We start from the raw sequence: 20,090 nt of genomic DNA, 5'->3' as shown, positions 1-20,090 counted from the left end.
TGGGAAAAAGTTCAAGTATTTATTATACAAATGTTAAATATTAAATAAGGATTAAATAGAATACAAAATCAAACATTAAAATATATTAACTGCAGACAAAAATTAGTGGTCAAAAGTTAATCTATTTATTAACGAAACATTCAATACTATAAAAAGATTAAATATCATATAAAGATCAAATATTATCTAGAGATCAATCATTAAAATATAACTCCAGACAAGAATTGGTGTTAAAACGTTTGCATATTTATTATATAAATAGTAACTATTATAGAAAGACTAAATATAATGCAAAATAAAATATTAATATATATTAACTCCAGACTAAAATGGGTGGAAAAAACTTTACGTATTTATTATAGAAACATTACATATTAGATAAAGATTAAATATTACATAAGGATCAAATATTAAAATATTTTAACGCCAGACAAGAATTGGTGGAAAAAAGTTCAAGTATTTATTATATAAATATTAAATAAAGATGATGTATTATATAAAGCTCAAATACTAATGTCTATTAACTCCAGATCAAAAAAAAGTGGAAAAAGGTTTACATACTCTTATAGAAACATTAAATAATAGATAAAGATTAAATATGACATAAAGATCAAATAATAAACTATACTAACTACAGACAAGAACTGGTGGGAAAAAGTTTTATTATAGAAATGTTACATATATATAAAGACTAAATATCACATAAGAATCAAATATTAAAATATTTTAACGCCAGACAAGAATTGGTGGGAAAAAAAGTTCACATATTTATTATATAAATTAAGGTTATGTATTAAATAAAGGTTATGTATTCTATAAAAGCTCAAATCTTAATATATATTAACTCAAGAGAAGAATTAGTGGAAAAAAAGTTCCGTATTTATTACAGAGATGTTACATCTGTGTAAAGGTTAAATATTACATAGGGATCAAATATTGAAATATTTTAACGCCAGATAAGAATAGGTAAAAAAAAGTTCAAGTATTTATTATATAAATATTAAATAAAGATGATGTATTATATAAAGCTCAGTTATTAATATCTCTTAACTCCAGAAAAAAAGGGTGGAAGAAAGTGTATCTATTTATTTTATATGTATACATAAATATTATACGAAGCTCAGACAGTATATACAGATCAAACATTAAAATATATTCACTCCAGACAAAAATTGGTAAAAAAAGCCGATATATATTTATCATATAAATATTAAATATTCTACAAAGATCAAATATTATATAAAGATGAAATAATGTATCAATTCCAGAAAAAAATATTGGGTAAGGTCTATGTACATATTAAATAAATATTAAATATTAGTACATTAAATAAAAATATTTAAAAATATTAAATATTAGTACATTAAATAAAAATATTAAATAAAGCTCAAATATTATATACAGGTACAACATTTAAATATATTAATTCCTATGTACATATTAAATAAATATTAAATATAAGTAGATTAATTAAAAATATTTAAAAATACTAAATATTAGTTCATTAAATAAAAATATTAAATAAAGCTCAAATATTATATACAGATACAACATTTAAATAGATTAACTCCAACCAGAAATTAGTGGAAAAAATGTTATGTACTTATTCTATAGATATTAAATATTACGCAAAGCTAAATATTCTCTAAAGCTAAGCTATTGAAATATAGTAACTCCAAGGAAAAATTAGTAGAGAAAAGCTTATATACTAATGAACGTATCTGTACAAGTATGTAAAGGTTAAATATGATAAAAACATCAAGTATTAAAATACATGAACTGCAGACAAGAACTGGAAAAAAGGTAATATACTTGTTATATAAATATTAAATATTATACGAAGCTCAAACATTAGATACAGGTCACATATGAAAATATATCAACTCCAGACTAAACCTGGGGGAAAAAAAGGTTACATACTTATAATCTAAACAGTAAATCCTCTACAAAGCTCAGCCATTAACATCGATGAAGTGCAGGCTCCTCCGGTGCAGTGGCTTTTCTCCTCAGGACGAAATGGAAGTTGCCCCGGGTGTTCATGGCGTAGAACACGTTCGCCTTGGGTGGGATCGCCAGCTCTGCAAGAGAGGGAGCAGAGCGAGCGTTAACTGGCGCCCCACTCAGCGTTAGGGGTTTGTTCTCACCGGCAGCTGTGACAGCGTGTCCACGGCGTTTCTGACGTCGCTTCGCCTGTTACTCTGGCCGTCAAAACGCAGCAGAACCGTTCAAGCAGCAGCAGCAGAGTTCTGCTTCCCCACCTTTGTCCTCGGAGATGATCTGTACCAGCTCGTAATCCTCAGCCGAGCCGCACTGCAGGCCGTGCTTCTCCAGGGCTCTCTGGATGACAGCAGGAGCCTTCTCTTGGTTCGTCAGCTGCAAACACAGAGTTGCAAGGAGTCGTTGGTAACTACCTCCTAGATTCTGCCAGGTACTAAAACATGCTCTTTGTGACACCGGGTGGTTGATTTAGTTCAACACAACAGACGCTGCTCTAGAAATGCAGCAGGAAATCACAGCCCCTGCTCTCCAGTGCAACCACTTGCAGAGCTGAGACCTTGTTCTCAGCAGCCGTCGAATCCACAGCAATAGCTGCCCCAGCTGCTGTTTGCTCACATCCATTAATCCACACTCTCCTGTGCTAAACACTTTCTTAATGTCCTGCAAGGATTCTGGGCCTTGTAGCTGGGTTTGCTGGGGAAGGGGCACCTTGTGTCACAGTCACACAGCCCAGTGCTGAGCTGGACACACACCAGCCGGCGCTGGCAGAAGAGCAGGGGCAGCAAAGCCGGCACCTGCTCAGAGTGCTTCACTTGGCACTGTTGATCAAAGACAAGCTTCAATTTCAAGAGCAGAAACCTTGAGAGATGCTCTTTGCAAACCTCTCATTTGCAAACCCTGCTCCACAGGTTTTGATTTGTAACATTTGTCATTTTCCCTGTCAAGGAGGTTTGATCAGTGAATAGGTGTTTCCAAAACTAAAAGCACCATTCAAGTCACCTGGGGTTAAAACATCACCCACAGGAACAGTGTTTTGCTGTTCCCACCACCCACCAGGATGCTCCTGTAGATGTTGCCACTTCTGTCCTCTTCTATGCTGGTCCGGATGATGCAGCTCTCTCCGTTCTGCTGGCTGTAAACGGGCAGGACTGGCGGCACTTCTCTTGTTGTAATGGGAGTCACGGAGTTGGGGAACTTCTTGGAGCACTTGTCATCAGAGGGCAGCAAGGGGGGAGACGAGATCAAACACATTGATTACCATTTAATTGAAAAGATCCAAAAGCTAAAGATGACACTCTTGAGCACAACAGCCTTAACAAGGGCTTCAGCAACCCAGTGAAGGCAGTTCAGGGCAAGAGAGCAGAGTGTGTAGGACAAAGCTCCCTGGGAACGCAACCCAGCCCAGACAAGGCTTGGTCTGGGCAGTTCCTGGCAGCTCAAACCCCAGGGCTGGCGAGCTCTGACCTCACCTGCTTCTCACTGCTCAGCTGCTCTGCCTGCCCCAGAATTAGGCTGGGCTGATGCAGATGAGCTTTCCCCCCAAACTGCCTTTCCCAGAGCTCAGGTCCCTCCATTCCACTGCACCCAACGCTCTAGTCAAGACCCACAGGCTTGGGCAAGCGCCTGGGGCCGCCGCAGCGTCAGCAGCCTCGCACAGGCTGTTTGTGCTGAACACAGGGCCCAGGCCCTACCTTGTGCTGAGGCTCCTGGGCAGTGTCGCTGGGAGGGACGATGGTGACCGTGCTGTCCCCAGAGCTCCCCCCTGGAGCAGGTTTGGGCTGCGCGTTGACGGCTGCGCTGTGGGCACTCACCCCCAAGCCCAGGAACGGCCTGGGGGAGAAAAGAAAGCACAACAGAGCTGGGCTGAGCAAAGCTGTCACTGGCTTCAACAAGCTGACCTGCTGTTGTGCTTTCCTATCTCGAGTGGCCTATTGTTTGTGTGGGTATAGCAAATTAGACTCTATCCTTATTTACTCTGTATTGCTGCTGCAAATTTATATTGAATTTATAATCCAGCACTAAAATCCAGTGTTCTGGATCCCCAGTCAGGTTTATCAGCTGGTGTTTGACTTATTCCAGTTCATATTCACACACCAAACCGTTATACTCACAGGCTGAATCTCTTCACCACGCTCTTCTGAGCTTTGGCCGACGCGACACTCTTGTCAGCAGCTCCTTCAATTTCACGTGAAAGCCGGAAACTGCAGAACAGGCAACACCATGAGTTAAATATCTCAGAGTGGCCATATTTGAGAAGCCCTGGGTCATTCCCACGTCCCAGAGGGTGCATCCCCACAAGGAGCAGCACAGCTCTGTGCGTGTGTGTTTCCACTCTCCGGGAGCAGCTCCTGGCAGCGCAGAGCTCAAGGCTGAGAGAACCTGAACCTGCCTGCGGGGCAAGAAAAGCTGCTTCGCCAGCCGGGCTGAGACCCTACCTCTCCTCATCACTTAAATGCCGCTGCCTCCTAAACCACTGCACGAATTTCTCATCTGCTGACATGCAATAGCTGTTACATGAGGACTGCAAGAGCTTAATTTGTGCCATTACTTCAAATTCCTAAGAAAACAAATAATAAAATAGGAATTCCAATTAGAAAAATAAAGCCAGTCTCGTTAATATCCTACCCACACGCAGCAACAGATCCAGGACAAACTGAGTTGGACCCGCAGGTCGGTTTCAGTGGAAGAAGTGACTATTTCAAGAAGCACTGTTTCAAACAATGCAGCTCTGCAGCTCACCCTTCCCGCTCAGCCCTGCGTGGCCAGAGCGGCGCCCAGAGAGGAATCCCGCTCTGTACGGAGCTGGTTCTCAGGCACTAAGCAAGGGAAATAACTAGAGGTGCCTGTGATGGCAGCAGAGCCCGATCCTCCCCGGCTCTGCACGTCGTGCGCTCGCACTCACACTCACCATCTGCAGTAACATGAGCGGCTGTTGGATCCGCCCGAGCAAAGACAACAGGCCTCGCCAAGAGAACGCTCCAGCAGAGAGCGTCAGCAACTAACGACCACAGAACAGCCAACGGCCCACTCACCCTTCGCCGCTTCTCAAAGTTGATCAGGCCGCCCTGTTGGAAGGACAGAGAAGGGATCAGAGGAGAAGAGCACGGGCTCGGCTGGAGTTCATCACACACAGGATGAAGTAGCGACACCAAGGGAAAGGCCAGAGCTGCCCTGAGCAAAGGCTTCTGCAAAGACCTGTTTCCAGCTCTAGGATAAACCACAGCACTCGTGTACCTGAGGCTATTTTTCAAATAGATTCCTCTATTTTTAAGAACTGCACTAGAACCCAGGGGAAGACACACGACCAGACACAGTGTCTGGAAGGGAGGGAGGATATGTAGGATTCCAAAAATTGCCCCAAATTACCTCGAGATAGTCCTGAAGGGCTGTGTCCAGCATGACGAGGTCTGTTAGGAAGGTACCCAGGTAAGGTACCGTGCCTTGGGTGACTCCCTGCAAACAGTCAGAGCAATGGGGGATTAATTGACTGAGAAATAATAATAAATAATACTAATTAGAATGCTAGAATACTCCTGTGCAAGCAAACAAAATACAACTAGTCTGCTTCACCAAACAGTGCTCTTGTAAATGATGCTTTCATGACACCATCCTTACGATCTCAGCCAGCGGTTCATGTCTGTACAGAGCGGCATAAAGCCAAAGTGCTCATTCGTAACTCATCTGCGTCAAATCTCGCTGTGCGGCACCTCTCGTCCCAGCAGAAAAGCCCGGGATTTACAGACCCGCCTTCCGCACAGCACCGCATACGGGAGTTCATTGGTTAGGAACAGGGCTGAGCTCGGCTTTGGGTGAGATCTCCAGCCTGGCAACTCAAGCTCAATCCCACCTTCAGCAGCAGCTCCCTGCTCGTCGCAAAGTTGTCACAGTCGGAGAATATTTCAGAAAGCTCTTCAAACATCAGCATTGTGTCCCTGTACAGGAAAAGGTTAAATCATTTGTTTGTAAGAACTCTGAATCAGATCAGGGTACTATTTTTTTCTCAAGAATTGTTAACGGTTGGGCACATAAAAGATAAAAGCACCAAAACACATCCAGTGACACACTGCACAGCCTTACTTTGGAACGCAGGCCCAGGTCTTCTTCAGGCGATAAACGGAGGTGGACTGCAGTGCGGAAACGATGGCCTTCAAAGATGAAAAGTTGTTCAGGATCCTACATTGCTGTGAAAGGAGCGGTTAGAAACACAGGAGCATTAAACGTCAGCACCACCAACAGTCAGTGCTCTTCTGTCTGCCCCGTGTCCTGCTTGCTGCACATTCTCCCTGCTAAGCGGGCAGCTCTACAAAGACTGAGCATCAAAAATATCACTCCCCCCTCCAGCCACCAAACACCTGATGGGCTTTGGCATTTACATCTTCTTTTCCTCACTTTCGCCTCTTTGTGTTGATGCTGCCCAAACTACAACTGTGAGGAGAGGAAGAGCAATGCTGCATGTGCTGTGACAGGGACAGTCAGTCAAAACCAGAGAGAACGAGAGCTCAGCTGCTCCCTGGCCTGGGCCCAACGCCAACAACCCCCTGTCCCCTCCCAGCTCCACGGCACCCGCACAAGGAACGTTAAACAGTCGTGAATAAACGCTTTACACGGGTGATACGGATCCACTTCTCCAAGATCTTCGCTCGTTCCTGGGTCTTTAATCCTTTGCTGTGCAGGACGGTGCTGAGCACGCAGTTGGTGACGGCGTTGAACTGCGAGATGGTGGCTCTGATGCTCTGTACCAGGTGTTTGTTCTCTTCCTTGTCCCTGCGGGACCAGATGCAGCCCAGGCAGTGGTGGGGCACAACGTTCTTGAAGAGTGTCTGGAGGGAAACAGAGGTGTCCAAGTCAGCCTGGATCGCTATTGCCCACAGGAAGAAATGCCTGTTTACCGTACAAACTGCATCTGAACCTAATATGGTATTAAAATATTGTTTTTCTCTGAGTTTAAAATATACACTTGGCTATAACTCTTGAGGCCTGATGCCCTAAAAGAACTGTCAGCTAAAGAGTCCTGGCAAAATAAGAGACACCTTTCTATCACTTACATTATCAAGGGGAAAAAATTATATATAATGATATTTTTGAAAGAGATTGATACAAATAAACCAAATCGGAGCACTACAGTAAAAAGTACTTATACATCTTCAGGTGAGGTAGCCTAACATACAGTCAAAATACGCTATTTCTGAGGGGTCAAATATTAAACTTTGCAAAAGAGGCTACTCAGTCTACATTTACACTGTAAAAAAAAGACAAACAACTTCAGAAGAACTGAAGGAAAAGCCCAATCCATGAAGCGAGTTTGGATAACCAAGCAGAGCTGTGCTCTGTGTCCCAGCAACAGAGCGGTTCTGGAACGCCAGACTGACATTGATGCAAGTTAAAAAACAAACAGACAAACAAACAATTAGAAGCCCAGAACCATTTCCCCAAGCATTTCAGGTAACACGTATGATCGACATACCGCGTCCATGTACGTCAGCTGTTCTGCCACCAGCTCTTCTTGGAACAACGAGAATTCTTCTGCACTGCTGGTCTCCAGTTCCTCTTCCTCATCCAGGGTGCAGGGAGAAAGGCTGTGGAACGCGTCTGGCCAGGGGGAAAACACGAGTCAGTGAATTTATACAGAAAACAATTCATCCAAGGAGATATTTGAAAAATCACTACATATAATAGCAGAACATGCAAAGGGACCTGCCTGGTGCAGCGGCCTCACTGTACTGCATATTTTAGTGAGAAAGAGAAGGACCGTAAGATTAAATTGGCAAAGAGACTTTTCGGCTCACGGCACTGGAAGCTTTGTGCCCTGGATTAGGGGACGTGTCAGGCTTGACGCTGGGAGAACACCTAGACAGCAGAGAAAGGTACTTTACCATCATTCTCCAGTTCTTCTTTCTGGAACTGCTCCAGGAGGTTCTGCGCTCTCTTCTCCGGGTCAGAGCCGGGCATGTTCTTCTTCAGATAACTCAGCACCTTCCGCAGACACACGTAGTCGGGCGGCTCCTGGAAATCGTCAGCACTTTGGTCGAGCCAGGCTTGTAGAATCGATGCGATCGCACTGTGAGCAAATTCAGAGAGAGCACATGGGTTGTATGCAGCAGGTATTGATGCAATCGCATGGATCTGTACCTAATATAACAACAGGAACACTGAGACATTCATCCCCCACGTGAAGGAGTATGGACACTTCTGTGAGCAGAGAATTTAATTTGTTCTTTTTATGCAAGAAATATTATTAAGATAATACTTCACAGGAAACTACAGGCTGCTTCTTCAATTACACCTTGAGAAACCAGCGCAGTCATTCAAAAGAATTAAAGATTTTCTCTGGGTTCTATTACTGGATGTGTTATGAGACAGCTGATACTCGGCCTTTACACAAGCTCCTTGAAGCAAACAGGCTGTGAATTGTCAAAGGAAACAACAGCTCTGCTGCCCACGTCCCGCTCCAGCACCGAACCCTGACTGGGCTCGCTGGGCACTGCAAACCCAAACTTACGTCCTGAGCGCTGTGCTGGATCCGGGCGAATTCTGGTTTCCACGCTCTTCAGAGCCCGAGATCTCCTGGTTTCCGTATCTGGAAAAATGAGATGGCTGTTTAGAGGAACCTCTACTGAGCAAAAGCAAAATCCCAAATAGTGAAATCCATATAGAACTGGCATAAACGTATACATATTGGCATATTCATATACAACTGGCATGAAGACAAAGGCTTCATGCTGGACAATTCCACCGTGGCTGGGGAAGCTGAGGCAGAGATGAAGGGTTTGCAAATGTCCCCGTGCACTGCACAGCAAACCGAGACTAAACCAGGCAAACCCGTGGTGCCTCTGACAGGAGCGGCGCAGCCACAGCCACAGGGAGCTCAGCTGGGGACACTGAGCTCGAGAGCCCTGCGGGGAGAGCCCTGGCGGCAGCTGGAACAGCTCCTTCCAAACCACACCTCGCACCTCCTTACGAACAGGTGACGAGGAGTTCATGGCACATCTGAGTGTGAACATTTTAATGGCTGCTCAGAAAACACCACAAACCCAGCAAACCCAGAACTGACTGCAAGACCGAACAAGTAGGAATCTATTCTAGGTGTGACTTTACGGCCCACACATATTCTGGTCTTTTTTTAAGGGAAAAGCTGTATTGATTTTCTTGTGTCGGTCCCAGTTTGGTTCCTTAGCGCTCAGACCACGCACACTTTCCCCACCTGGCGTTTAAGCTTTAATGAGAGTTGGGATGTGGGCAGCGTGCATTTACACATGGTGTGTTTATGCTGAAATCCTGAATTTGGCAGGATTCTTGACCTCTGTCCATCAGGTTATTAATGCCATGTCCACTAAAAGTAGGCGAAGAAATTCCTGTCAACATCCCCCTGTCGTGTACAATAAATGACGGCTCAGTTTCCGTTCCGTCCCGGCTCTTACCTGTCCAGGAGCAGCTCCAGTACTGTGCTGGTGGAAGCAAAGGCCCTGTAGGTTGAGAGGAAGATGTTGATGTATGTAAAATCGTTATCTGCAAATGCCATTGGAAGCGTCTCCACCAGCTTTTCCAAAGTTCCAGCTTTCAGGGCCCTGCTTTTGCACGTCTCGTCCGGGCTGACAGTGTGTTCTGCAGGTAACTGGTCTCCTTCAGCCTACAAAGTGGAAACAAAGACAAAGCACATAATCAGACAGAAGCCAGAGCCCCGACACAGCTTGCAAAATGAAACACAGATTCCATTCCACCTGTTCACAGGAATAGTCCATCTCTAGTTACTAAACAATTTTGTCAGTTTGGGCTCTCCAAATACCAAATGCTGTAGCAAATACTGGAGGACAATAAAGGCATTTCTTCTTTAAACAGGCAAGTGTTTCCAGTGCTTAAGCTGTAATCTCAAGGTTGGCTTTTAAACTGACCATTCCCTCCTAACAGTGCCAACCATTCAAAAACCCTGGATGCTTTCTTAGCATCAAGAAGGTTAAGAAAGGTTTATTAGCCTACCTGAAGCATGAAAGATCTCAGTTCCTTCAGTTACTGGTACCTCAACAAGAAGTTACTAAGCAAGATTTCAAGCTTCTCAGTACTTAAAGGAATTGGTAATAAAGCCCAAGTCACTCAAAATGAACAAAAACTCTTGTATTCCTTTCAACACGGGTTCTGTGAAATTTTCAGTTAGAGCTGCATTTCTTTCTGAAGTATCTTTGTGGGACACAGACATGCTCAAAATGCTCCCCACCTCTTGCACAAAACCATCAGCAGGGAAATGTACCACAGTTTAAAAATTGTTTCTAATACCTTTTCTGGTAAAAACAGGAGGCAGAGGTGGGAATCTGCCGCTCAGAGTCTCTATACTACCAATTTGGACACTACACCAAAGCAAGTTCTTATATTATTGCCTTTGATCCTGAAGAAAATGTAGAAACATGGCAACATAACAGGAAAGTTCTACCCACCTCCTGACCCTCTGGCTCAAACTGCCACAGCTGCACTGATTGCAATGAAGTGAGGACACTTGAATCAGCTGGGCACTTGGCCACCAAGCCAGCTTCACTTACCCCGAGCCATCTTGCTCCTTCACCATCAGTCTGCTGGACCTGCGCTCTGCTCAGGGTGTCACAGTCAACAGCTCCTTCTTTTGTGTCTTCAGCTCCATCCTCAGTTGTGCTCTGCCAGGAAAGGGCCAAGAGAAACAAGTCAGAGAGAAAGGAACACGGTCCCTGCACAAGCGCAGGCTGCAGACACCAGCATGCCAACACCAGGATCTCACAACACCTCAACAATGCTCACTTAAGTTGCCACGTTTTAGCTGCCTTTAGTTACCTGGAGATTTTTGGACTTTTAACTGAAAGCAGAGAGGAGCTGAGTGCACAAATTACTGCACAAGCCAATAAAAGAGGTAAGAATTAAATCAGAGAGTCCAGATCTCTTGAACCCCAGCACTAACAGCCGCTGTATTAACGTGCTGATAGATGCTGAGGAGCAAAGCTCTAGAGAATTGAAAATAGACATAACAATTAACTTTAGAAATACATCTACTGGTCCCCTGTAACCACATAATCTTATCATCATACATACCACTTGAATAATTAAAGTTTCAGGGCTTTACTAACTAACACAGCCTTAAGCACAGCAACAACTCAATTAGAAAGGATTCGAGTGCAGTGCAACCAAATCCTGGTTTGGGGTTTTTTGGGGGGTTGCTTTTCTGTTTGTTTTTACCTCCTTTATCTCTAAAATATCCCCTATGTCATATAGAACTGTCTGTACACCAGTGACTTGCCTCTTGAACGCTCTGTGGAACCTCCACATCTTCCCCAGGCTGGTTCCTCACATTCTCTTCTAGGCTCTGTGGAGTCTCGATGTCTTCTTCAGTTGGCTTGCTTGGAGTCTCCTCTACGCACTCTGCAGTCTCTGTGTCTTCCTCTGTTACATTGCTTAGGCTGTTCTCAATGCACTCTGGAGTCTCCATGTCCTCCTCCGTTATCTTGCTTGGAGTGTTCTCACTGCGCTCTTGAGTCTGTGCGTCTTCCTCTCTTATCTCGCTTGTAGTCTCATCAATGTGCTCTGGATTCTCCGCATCTTCCTCTCTTGTCTTGCTTAGAGTCTGCTCAACGTGCTCTGGACTCTCCTCAACGCGCTCCAGACTCTCCTCAACACGCTCTGGACCCTCCTCAACGTGTTCTGGACCCTCCTCAACGTGTTCTGGATCCTCCTCATCTTCCTTGGTTGGCTCGGGCACAGTCTCTTCAAGGCTCTGCAGAGACTCCACATCTTCCTCATGTCTCGTCCTCCTGGGTGTCTTCCTCCTTGGTCTCCTCCAACATCTCCAAACACACAGGTTCCGGAAGGGGAAGCTCTGAGCCTGTTAGAAAACAACGGAAAGGCAATTCTGAATTGCAGATAGCAACACGTTTACTTTTAATGTCCTTGCAAAAGTTCCAGGACAAGATCACATGAACCCTGAACTTTAGGTACTATTACAATGCAAAAAATAGATTGTACGATAAGATCCTTGTGGCAGGATGTAAACCCCGCTCTCTCCCCACCCTCCTTCAGTATGGAAGGAGTAGACACATCTCCCTCTCTCTCTGCTGTTTGAGGCCAACAGCTGCTTTTGTTTGGCCCCAGAGCCCCTGGCCAGGGCCGTCAGGAGAAGGGAGTGCCGAGGCGCCAGGAGCCGCTGGGCGCCCGCAGCCAGTGCGGGAGATGTTTGGAGGCTCCAGGGGCACCCACAGTGTAAAGTTACTCCTCGCTCCCGAGCTTCCACATAAGCATGTGTGACTTTCCGTGCACATATGCACGTGTATTTCTCCTTGCAGGACTGCGAGTGTATTATAAATTTACCCTCGCACAATCGCGAGTGTACATTTTCTGTACTCACTACGAGTACGTGTATCCCTTTAAAATAACCCCACACCATGTTCAGGCCAATGTGTGCTCCTCCCGGACTCAGAGACGGCTCCGGCTTTGTTTTGGGTGATGATGCCATGTGCATGCACTCTGTGGACCGCCTGTTGTATTAGTTGCTGCCCCTTAATAATTTTCCTCAACTGATATCCGAACCTGTATTTAAGTCACTTTTGGAGTACTAAAACCCTGTTTCCCACCGGTTTAATACAAGTTGTTTTGGACCCTGTTGTCCCTTAAACTACCCTGGGGGTGCCCCTGTGACAATCACAGAATCATTTTGGTTGGCAGAGATCATCGAGTGCAACCGTTAACCCACCCCTGGCCCTGCCCCGTGTCCCTCAGACCCTCATCTCCGTGCCTTTCAAACCCCTCCAGGGATGGTGACTCCACCGCTGCCCTGGGCAGCCTGGGCCAATGTTTAATATCCGTTTCTGTGAGGAATTGTTCCCAACAGCCAACCTGAGCCTCCCCCGGCACAGCCGGTGCCGTTTCCTCCCGTCCCGTCCCTTGTCACCAACACCCTTCTCTCGGCACTCGGAGCTGCCCCCCCCGGCCCCGTGTCCCCCGCAGCCCCGGGGAGGGCGGGCGGCGGGGCCCGGCTCGCTCCTACCCGTCCGCAGCAGGGCCCGCAGCCGGTCCCGCACATGGCGCTGTGTCCGGTCCGCAGGCGGGGCTGCTGCCGGCTCCGCCAGCCCCGCACTCCCGCTCTCTCTCTCTCTCTCTCTCGCACCGACCGCTCGCCCCGACGCCAACGGCGGCAACGGCTCCGGCGGCACCGCGGCCACGGGACGCGGCCTCGCGGCAGCACGTGCCGCCCGCAGCCGGCCAATCGCGGCTCGCCGCCGCTCCCGCGCGCGCCCCCTCGCCCCGCCCTCAGCCCGCCCGCAGGCCGAGCCCTCGCTCAGCCGGACAAAGCGCTTCCTCAACAACAGAGGGTTGGACACACACAGATATATGTGTGTGTGTATATATATGGTTTTTCTAGGGCTGCTGCCTTCCGTGAGGAGGAACCTCACAAAGCTGTGTAATGTTCTGATTAGTAAGAAACACCCAACAGGATAATACAGATAACACAAAACTACAAAGTCCAAGCATAACTGGGAATGGAAAAACCAAGTTCTTGTCATTTACAGTGATGTTTTCACTTTGCGGTTCAATATATTAATTTTTCTACTAATGGGTTTAAAGAATAGGCAACTGAAATCAAGAACAATTTCTTCCCGCGCAAAGGGGGGTTCCTTCCCCAGAAATGTGAATTGTGGTTGTGAGAAATGCAGTTGTGATTCGTGCCGAGATGTTCAATGTTTACAGATATAACCAAGTGAGGCACGGGCTGTGAACCTGGGAAAAGGAAAAGGTGCTTAAGTTCTATGTGAAAAGTTATGAAACTTGTTTATGAAGTTATATTGATAGAGGGAACTCACATTTTAAGGCTTAACCAACCACATAATAAGGGCCTACTAATGAACTAACACTTTAATGAATATCTAGTTTAGAGCTGTATGGAACAATTGTGTTAAGAAAAAACCAGAACTTCATTGAATGCCGAGATAAGAAGTTTCACAGCACCAGCTGTAACCTTGAGGAGACAAGACAGCCAAGATTTACAGCAAAAAGGGGGCGCCGGTCTGATTTCGGTCGACTTGGCAGCTTGGGGTCCAGCCAATTCAGCATAACGAGCCAGAGGTACAGAGCTCACTGTGCCGAAGCTGAAGGATGTTCATCCTTCATCCAAAGACCCCAAAGACCCCTCCTCAAAGCCACCAAGTGACACTGCGCAGGCAAACAGGGAGGGTCAGGGAGAGACTGTGGAAATGGTTCTCTGAGACCCGTCTTAATAAGAAGCGGGAAAGGTTATGGATATGTAGAGGCATTCCTGGGGTCATTATGAATATGTAACACCTCACTGTATTTCAGCACACTTCTTATTGTTCACAGGTGTGTGTGTTGGGCGGAGCGAATCCCCCGCGCACCCAGCGCTGTTTTGCTTCTGCTCTAATGAACACGTGTGTAAGGAATACAATTAAGGAATTGGATTAAACGTTGTTTATCCATAGAAAAAGCTTAAGTTATTTATTTCAATTATTCCCCCTTTTTCTTTTTATCCCATTGATTCGCGCTTTGGCTTCAAAGTTGGCCAGCACCTGCCTAGCGGCGGCAGGTCCAGTTTGGTGTTATCTTTTACAATCATTAATTTTTACCCCGTTCCTTTTGTTGCCATTTCAGGATCTATAGGCATGGCTGAGATTTGCACGCCTTGGACTGCTGAGTGTATTAACCGAATAAAGCACGGGATCATACATGGCATGAACAGTAAACCCAGAAATGCACATACTATCATGAACCCCATTTTCTTCCACCAGGCTACAATTTCGAGACCAGTATCCATGAGGTGGACCTGGCCACCAAGTGGGAGGAATAGAGGTATTTGATGAATTTGCCTGCAACACTAACTTACAAGGGGTTCGTCCAACGTGTTCAGTCATTTGAGACCCCCCACATATCCAGCACCAGGTGACATTTAATTCCCGGGCTATCTTTTCCATACAATCTATAAACAGTTTTTTCCCTACTGTTGGTAATTGTAATCCCTTGTCTTTTTGCCTTATTTCTTCATACCGAACACTGATTTCTGTACCAATCTCTGTTGCTCTTGCTTTCCTTTCAATTCCTGAGTGGCACTCTTAACTGACTCCTCCTTATACTGATCTTGCACTCCCCTCCATCTGAACAGCCCCCATACCAGCCTGTGTAAAACAGACACTCTGTTCTCCCCTGGGGCAGAGACAGAGCCCACACCGAGTCCACCTTTCCCTGGGTTACTTGCTACCCTTGGTTAATTTCTGCCCTTGGATTTCACACTTCTCCAATTTCGTTCTATCATAACCTCCAGAGTTAATATGAGCGTGATAATTTAGAACACATTGGGTTGGTCTCCCCATTCTCACACGCCCGTAGCACTTGGTTCAGGGATTGGCCAGGCTAAGCTGGGAACAATAAGTCACCGCCCTGGCAAGAGGATCAGGTCCAGGTTTCACCCTCTGCCTCTCTGGCCGATGGGGCTGCAGCCGCAGCCGAGTTCCTCATCTTCTCGGCAGCACGGGCCGTGTCCCCGCCTTTCCTATTTCTGCCCTTAGCCTGGACACTTTTCACCGTATCCCAGCTCTTGGCCTTCGCTTCCCAGGAACAACAGGAGCAACACGGAATTGGATTTCTCTTTCTGCACTCTGTTCTTCTCATCGCTGGTGGACTCTCTAAATTCCCATTCACCCCTTCAGTAAATACCTCCCACCATTCCTCGCTGTTCTTTTTCTGTTCTTCCGGTGGCGACCAGAATCCTCAACCGAGCTCTGGTTTCCTTATCTTCTATTCTTAGACATGTATCACACAATCCTGTCGGTAAGTTCCCTTTGTGGATATGCTTATACCACAGTCCATTGACAACCTAAACATCGAATATAAAGAGAATTACATCTACAACTAGGTTCAACACATGTAACTATTAAGCCATTCTCATTTTCATTTATACTGGGCATTCACATTAATAATACTAATAGCAGTTACATCACCGATCCCGTGTCAATGTCAATTTCAATTCCCCCGGTTCTTGAGTTACTTTCCAGGTTCTTTCTTCCGTCAGGGGTCCTTTAACTCGAGAGATGTGTGTCCATCCTTTCTCTGCACTCCAAACAGCTCTTTCTGTAGTTAACAAAACAAGAAAAGGCCCCTCCCATCCTGGGGTTGGAGTTTCTTCTTTCCAGGTTTTAATTAGTGTTGCCCCCATATCTACCAAAAATTCTACTTGTTTTGTTCTTTGGGGTTTCTTCTTCCCAATGCGGTGAGCACCACCCAGGCTGCTCACCTACAAAGACTAAAAGGTGATTGTGAACAATACAGTTTTCCAGGTTGCACCCGGGTTACCCTCCGTGGTGTTTCACAGGCTTTCTTCACTCTAGAATGGTGAATCCAGGCATGCTGTTCCCTAATATTGGTAGCAGTGAAGGATATCAGGAGGTCTTGATACGGACCTCCCTATTATGGTTCCAAAGTTCTCTGCAAAAGACTCAACATACACAATAATAAAATGTGGCCCTCTATCAGAGGATATAACAGCTGGAACTCCAAACCTTGGTGTTATTTCACTTATCAATGTTCTAGTCACCTCCTAAACTTTTGCTGTCCTGGTAGGGAATGCTTCTGGCCAACCTGAAAAAATATCAGTTAATACCAACAAATATCGGTACCCCCCTTTTCTGGGAGTTCTGAAAACTCAATTTGCCATTGTGGTCCAGGCCATTCCCCTTCCCCATTTGACCCATTTCTAGCTCGGGCATATTTTTGGGATTAGTCTGGAGGCAAAGATTATACTGCTGTCACCTGTTTTACAGTGAGAGACAAATTTCTAGCTCCTGTTTCCCTAATCAAATGTTTGCGTAGTGGTTCTACGCCCCAAAATCCTTTCCTATGGTCTTCCCTTACTAAAGGCCAAACTAGATGAAAGGGGACGATAAGTTTTCCCTGGGGGGTGTGAACCCACCCTTCCTTATTATATGATTCCTCTAAATCTATGGTGCGTTTCGATTCTCTTTAGTACGCTCTGGCTTACCTGTTAAAGACACCTGCCCGCCAAGGACCAGAGCACTTTCTGTTTTCACCTTTTGCTCAGCCGTTTGTTTTCCCTCTCTGTCCGCCGGCCTTTTCCGATTCCGAGCTCACTTTCTGCTGTGCCTTAATACACACGGTTGCCATTTTCTTAGGAAGTTGAGCTGCTTCCGGTAGTTTCAATATCTCCTCCACACGTTTGATTTGTTTGCCTTGAGAGTTCAAAAGTCCCTTTTCTTTCCCAATTGCTCTGTGCACGTGCACAACCCTCACGGTCAGCTGCTTCCGTTCTCAGCGTTTTCAATAGCAATATCTTTTAGATCTGGTCGACTGGATGATGTTGCTTCGATGGTCTCCAGGCAGCCATGATGAACTGGTTCTCCAAAGTCACCACTGAGGAGAGAAGCTGGGTTGACAACGTTAGTGACGATAATTTCTACACCATCTTGTTAGACACTGTGTGGGACACCAGCACAGCCATTTTCTGACCCGTGGCAAATCTCTGGGCCTCCTGTACATTCAGCACCACTGCAGCAGCTGCCGCAGGCACCCAGGCCGCCCCTTTGCAGTTGGGTCTGACTGTTCGGAGAAACAGGCCACTGCTCGTCGATATGGGCCAAGATCGTGTGCCAATACACCCAGGGCTATTCCCTGTTTCTCGAGAAAGAACAGGAAAAATGGTTCACTCACATCTGGCAGTCCTAGAGCAGGCGCTGACATCGAAGCCTTTTTAAGTTCTTTAAAGGCTCGTGTGGCTTCATTATCCCATTGCAGCTCTTTCTGGTCCGTAGGGTCCAGGTCACGCACGTCTCCTTGGTTCTAGTAGCGATTAAAATGCCATCCACATATTGTAGCAGCTGTCCCTCATCAGACGAGGCTTCCCAGGATTCAAAACCTTTAGCAAGTGATTTCCAAATATTGTCAGGCTATTCGTGATTCTTTGTGGCAACACCGTCCATGGGAGCTGGGTTTTACATTTATTTTAAGGGTTCTCTCACTCAAATGCATGTACTGTCTGGCTGGCTTCATGGAGAGGGAGGCAAAAGAAAGCATCTTTTAAATCTAAAACAATAAACCAAGTCAAATTAGGTGTTAATCCTGTCAGAAGGGTGTATGGGTCTGCTACCACTGGGTAGAGGTCCTCAGCTATTTTGTTTATAGCTCCTAAGTCCTGCACCACCCAATATGACCCATCTGGCTTGCAGACAGGCAACATAGGGGTGTTGTAATTGGACTCGCACTCTTTAATAACCCTATTGCAGGAATTTCTCCATTACTGGCCGAATTCCTCCTTCCGAACCCGGGTCGGAAGGTGGGTATCTGAGGGAACCCGGGTGCTGTGCACCTTACACACACCCGAGCAGCCCAGCAGGAACGGGCCGGGCGGGACGGCCCCCCCGCTGCATCCCCGCGGGCGGGAGTCCGGGGAACAGGAGCCGAGCTCCAGCTCCAGCTCCAGCTGCAGCTCCGGCTCCGGCTCCAGCTCCGGCTCCGGCTCCAGCTCCAGCTCCAGCTCCGGCTCCGGCTCCGGCTCCGGCTCCAGCTCCAGCTCCGGCTCCAGCTCCGGCTCCAGCAGCCGCCGCTCCCCCCTTTTCCGCCGCCTCAGCAGCCGCTCAGCTCTTTGCTTCTTCTCTTCTCGCCGCAGCTGATCCCGGGGGAGCTGCCGGGCACGGGCTGGGGCTCCTCGGGCCCTTTTCCTCTCTTCATTTCATTCCTGCGACTATAAACTTTATATGCAATTCCAATTAGCTGAGCAACAGTTACGTCCCTCAGCTCCTACCTTTTGTAATTTCTTGCAGATGTCAATAAACAGCATATTAAGCATCAATCCTTTGCATTAATTTTCGATCCACATCAGTCTGTCCACAGAACAACACTAACTGCAATACGGCCAACTCAGAATTTCACATTCAAATCACCTCCCCCACTCATTTACTCTCATGTGTACAGATGCATCTGAAGGGGGAGCAGGTGGTACTTTTGTCAGTGTCCCATCTGGGGTGCCACAACTGTTACCCCAAAACCAGGATTCTTTATCTGCTGCGCACAAATACACAAACCAAACTGTTATAAATTGCATAACTGAAGTAAATTTGCTAATCAAACCAGGAATATGTTAGTGGTTAAGGATTTACTGAGTTATGTAGGTGTTAAACCGCCATAGTTTGTCACATTCTGTTGTTGCGAGTTTTGGCAGGAAAATGTTGCGAGTTTTGGCGGGAAAATGTTGCAAGTTCTGGCGGGAAAATGCTGTGTGCTCATGGGGAGGGGGATGTGCTTTGCTGTGCGAGGGCAGCACAGCAACCCAGCTGACCAATCAGGGAGAAGATCGCGCTGTGCACTTACAGACGGTGTATAAACACTTTTTCTTCTGTACCCAATTCGCGGCCTCGGGTGCAGCAGCGACTGCCCAGCTACCCAGCGCTGTTCTGCTCATTTAGCTTTAATAACAGTTATTCTGAATTTCCTGAGTTATATTTGACTATAACAAAACCAAACCAAACGAATACACAAACCAAAGCAAACAAATACACAAACCCAACCAAACGAATACACAAACCAAAGCAAACGAATACACAAACCAAACCAAATGCCGACCCTGCAGAGGTTTCCCTCTGTCTGACGGACCCGCCCAGGCTGTACCTCGGGGCTCCCTGCCCCACCGAGCGTGGCTTTCGCCGCGTCTGACCGGCGGCTACCAAACCAAACCAAATATTAGGTACCTAAAACCCAGAACCCAAAAAATAAAAGCACCTTCTTACCGTCCGTCGGGAGCAGCGGAGGGTCGGTCGCGTCCGATGCACACCCCAAGAATACCTGGGTGCTCGCCGGAGCAGGATCGAGACACGATCCAATATATATATATTGCGATTCAATATATTCACTATTCTACTAAAGGTTATTAAGAGTAGGCAACTGGGCAGTTCTTCCCACGCAAAGGGGGTTCCTTCCCCAGAAATGTGAATTGTGGTTAAACACACTGGCTCATTTTTCAGTGTTTCTGCTCTTTTTTTCCCTCTTTCTATGGTCAGAGCAATTGCACATCTGAGTGGAAACATGAGGCTGCTTCCCAGGGTGACCTTAAACCCCCGTCACTCCAGCAGGTG

The 20,090-nt window shown here is 46.4% G+C and overlaps 1 protein-coding gene across 1 annotated transcript; it reads right to left on the bottom strand.

Annotated features, from left to right (window-relative positions):
• Window positions 1-1,959: 1,959 nt before the first annotated feature.
• LOC309440473 (ral guanine nucleotide dissociation stimulator-like 1) lies at window positions 1,960-13,027 on the bottom strand (the record flags this gene model as incomplete). The annotated part of the gene is made up of 18 exons (XM_082054161.1): window positions 1,960-2,078; window positions 2,259-2,373; window positions 3,052-3,204; window positions 3,690-3,828; window positions 4,110-4,199; window positions 4,434-4,555; window positions 5,031-5,063; window positions 5,365-5,451; window positions 5,846-5,930; window positions 6,076-6,179; window positions 6,603-6,818; window positions 7,463-7,587; window positions 7,872-8,056; window positions 8,498-8,575; window positions 9,417-9,625; window positions 10,527-10,637; window positions 11,252-11,833; window positions 12,992-13,027. The coding sequence occupies 18 exons, from the start codon at window positions 13,025-13,027 to the stop codon at window positions 1,960-1,962; spliced, it is 2,589 nt and encodes an 862-aa protein (XP_081910287.1).
• Window positions 13,028-20,090: the final 7,063 nt, after the last annotated feature.

This window comes from Streptopelia decaocto, assembly GCF_964273445.1.
Source record: "Streptopelia decaocto genome assembly, chromosome: 5".
In the NCBI taxonomy this organism is placed as follows: Eukaryota; Metazoa; Chordata; class Aves; order Columbiformes; family Columbidae; genus Streptopelia; species Streptopelia decaocto.
This window is presented reverse-complemented; position numbering and strand designations above follow the sequence as displayed.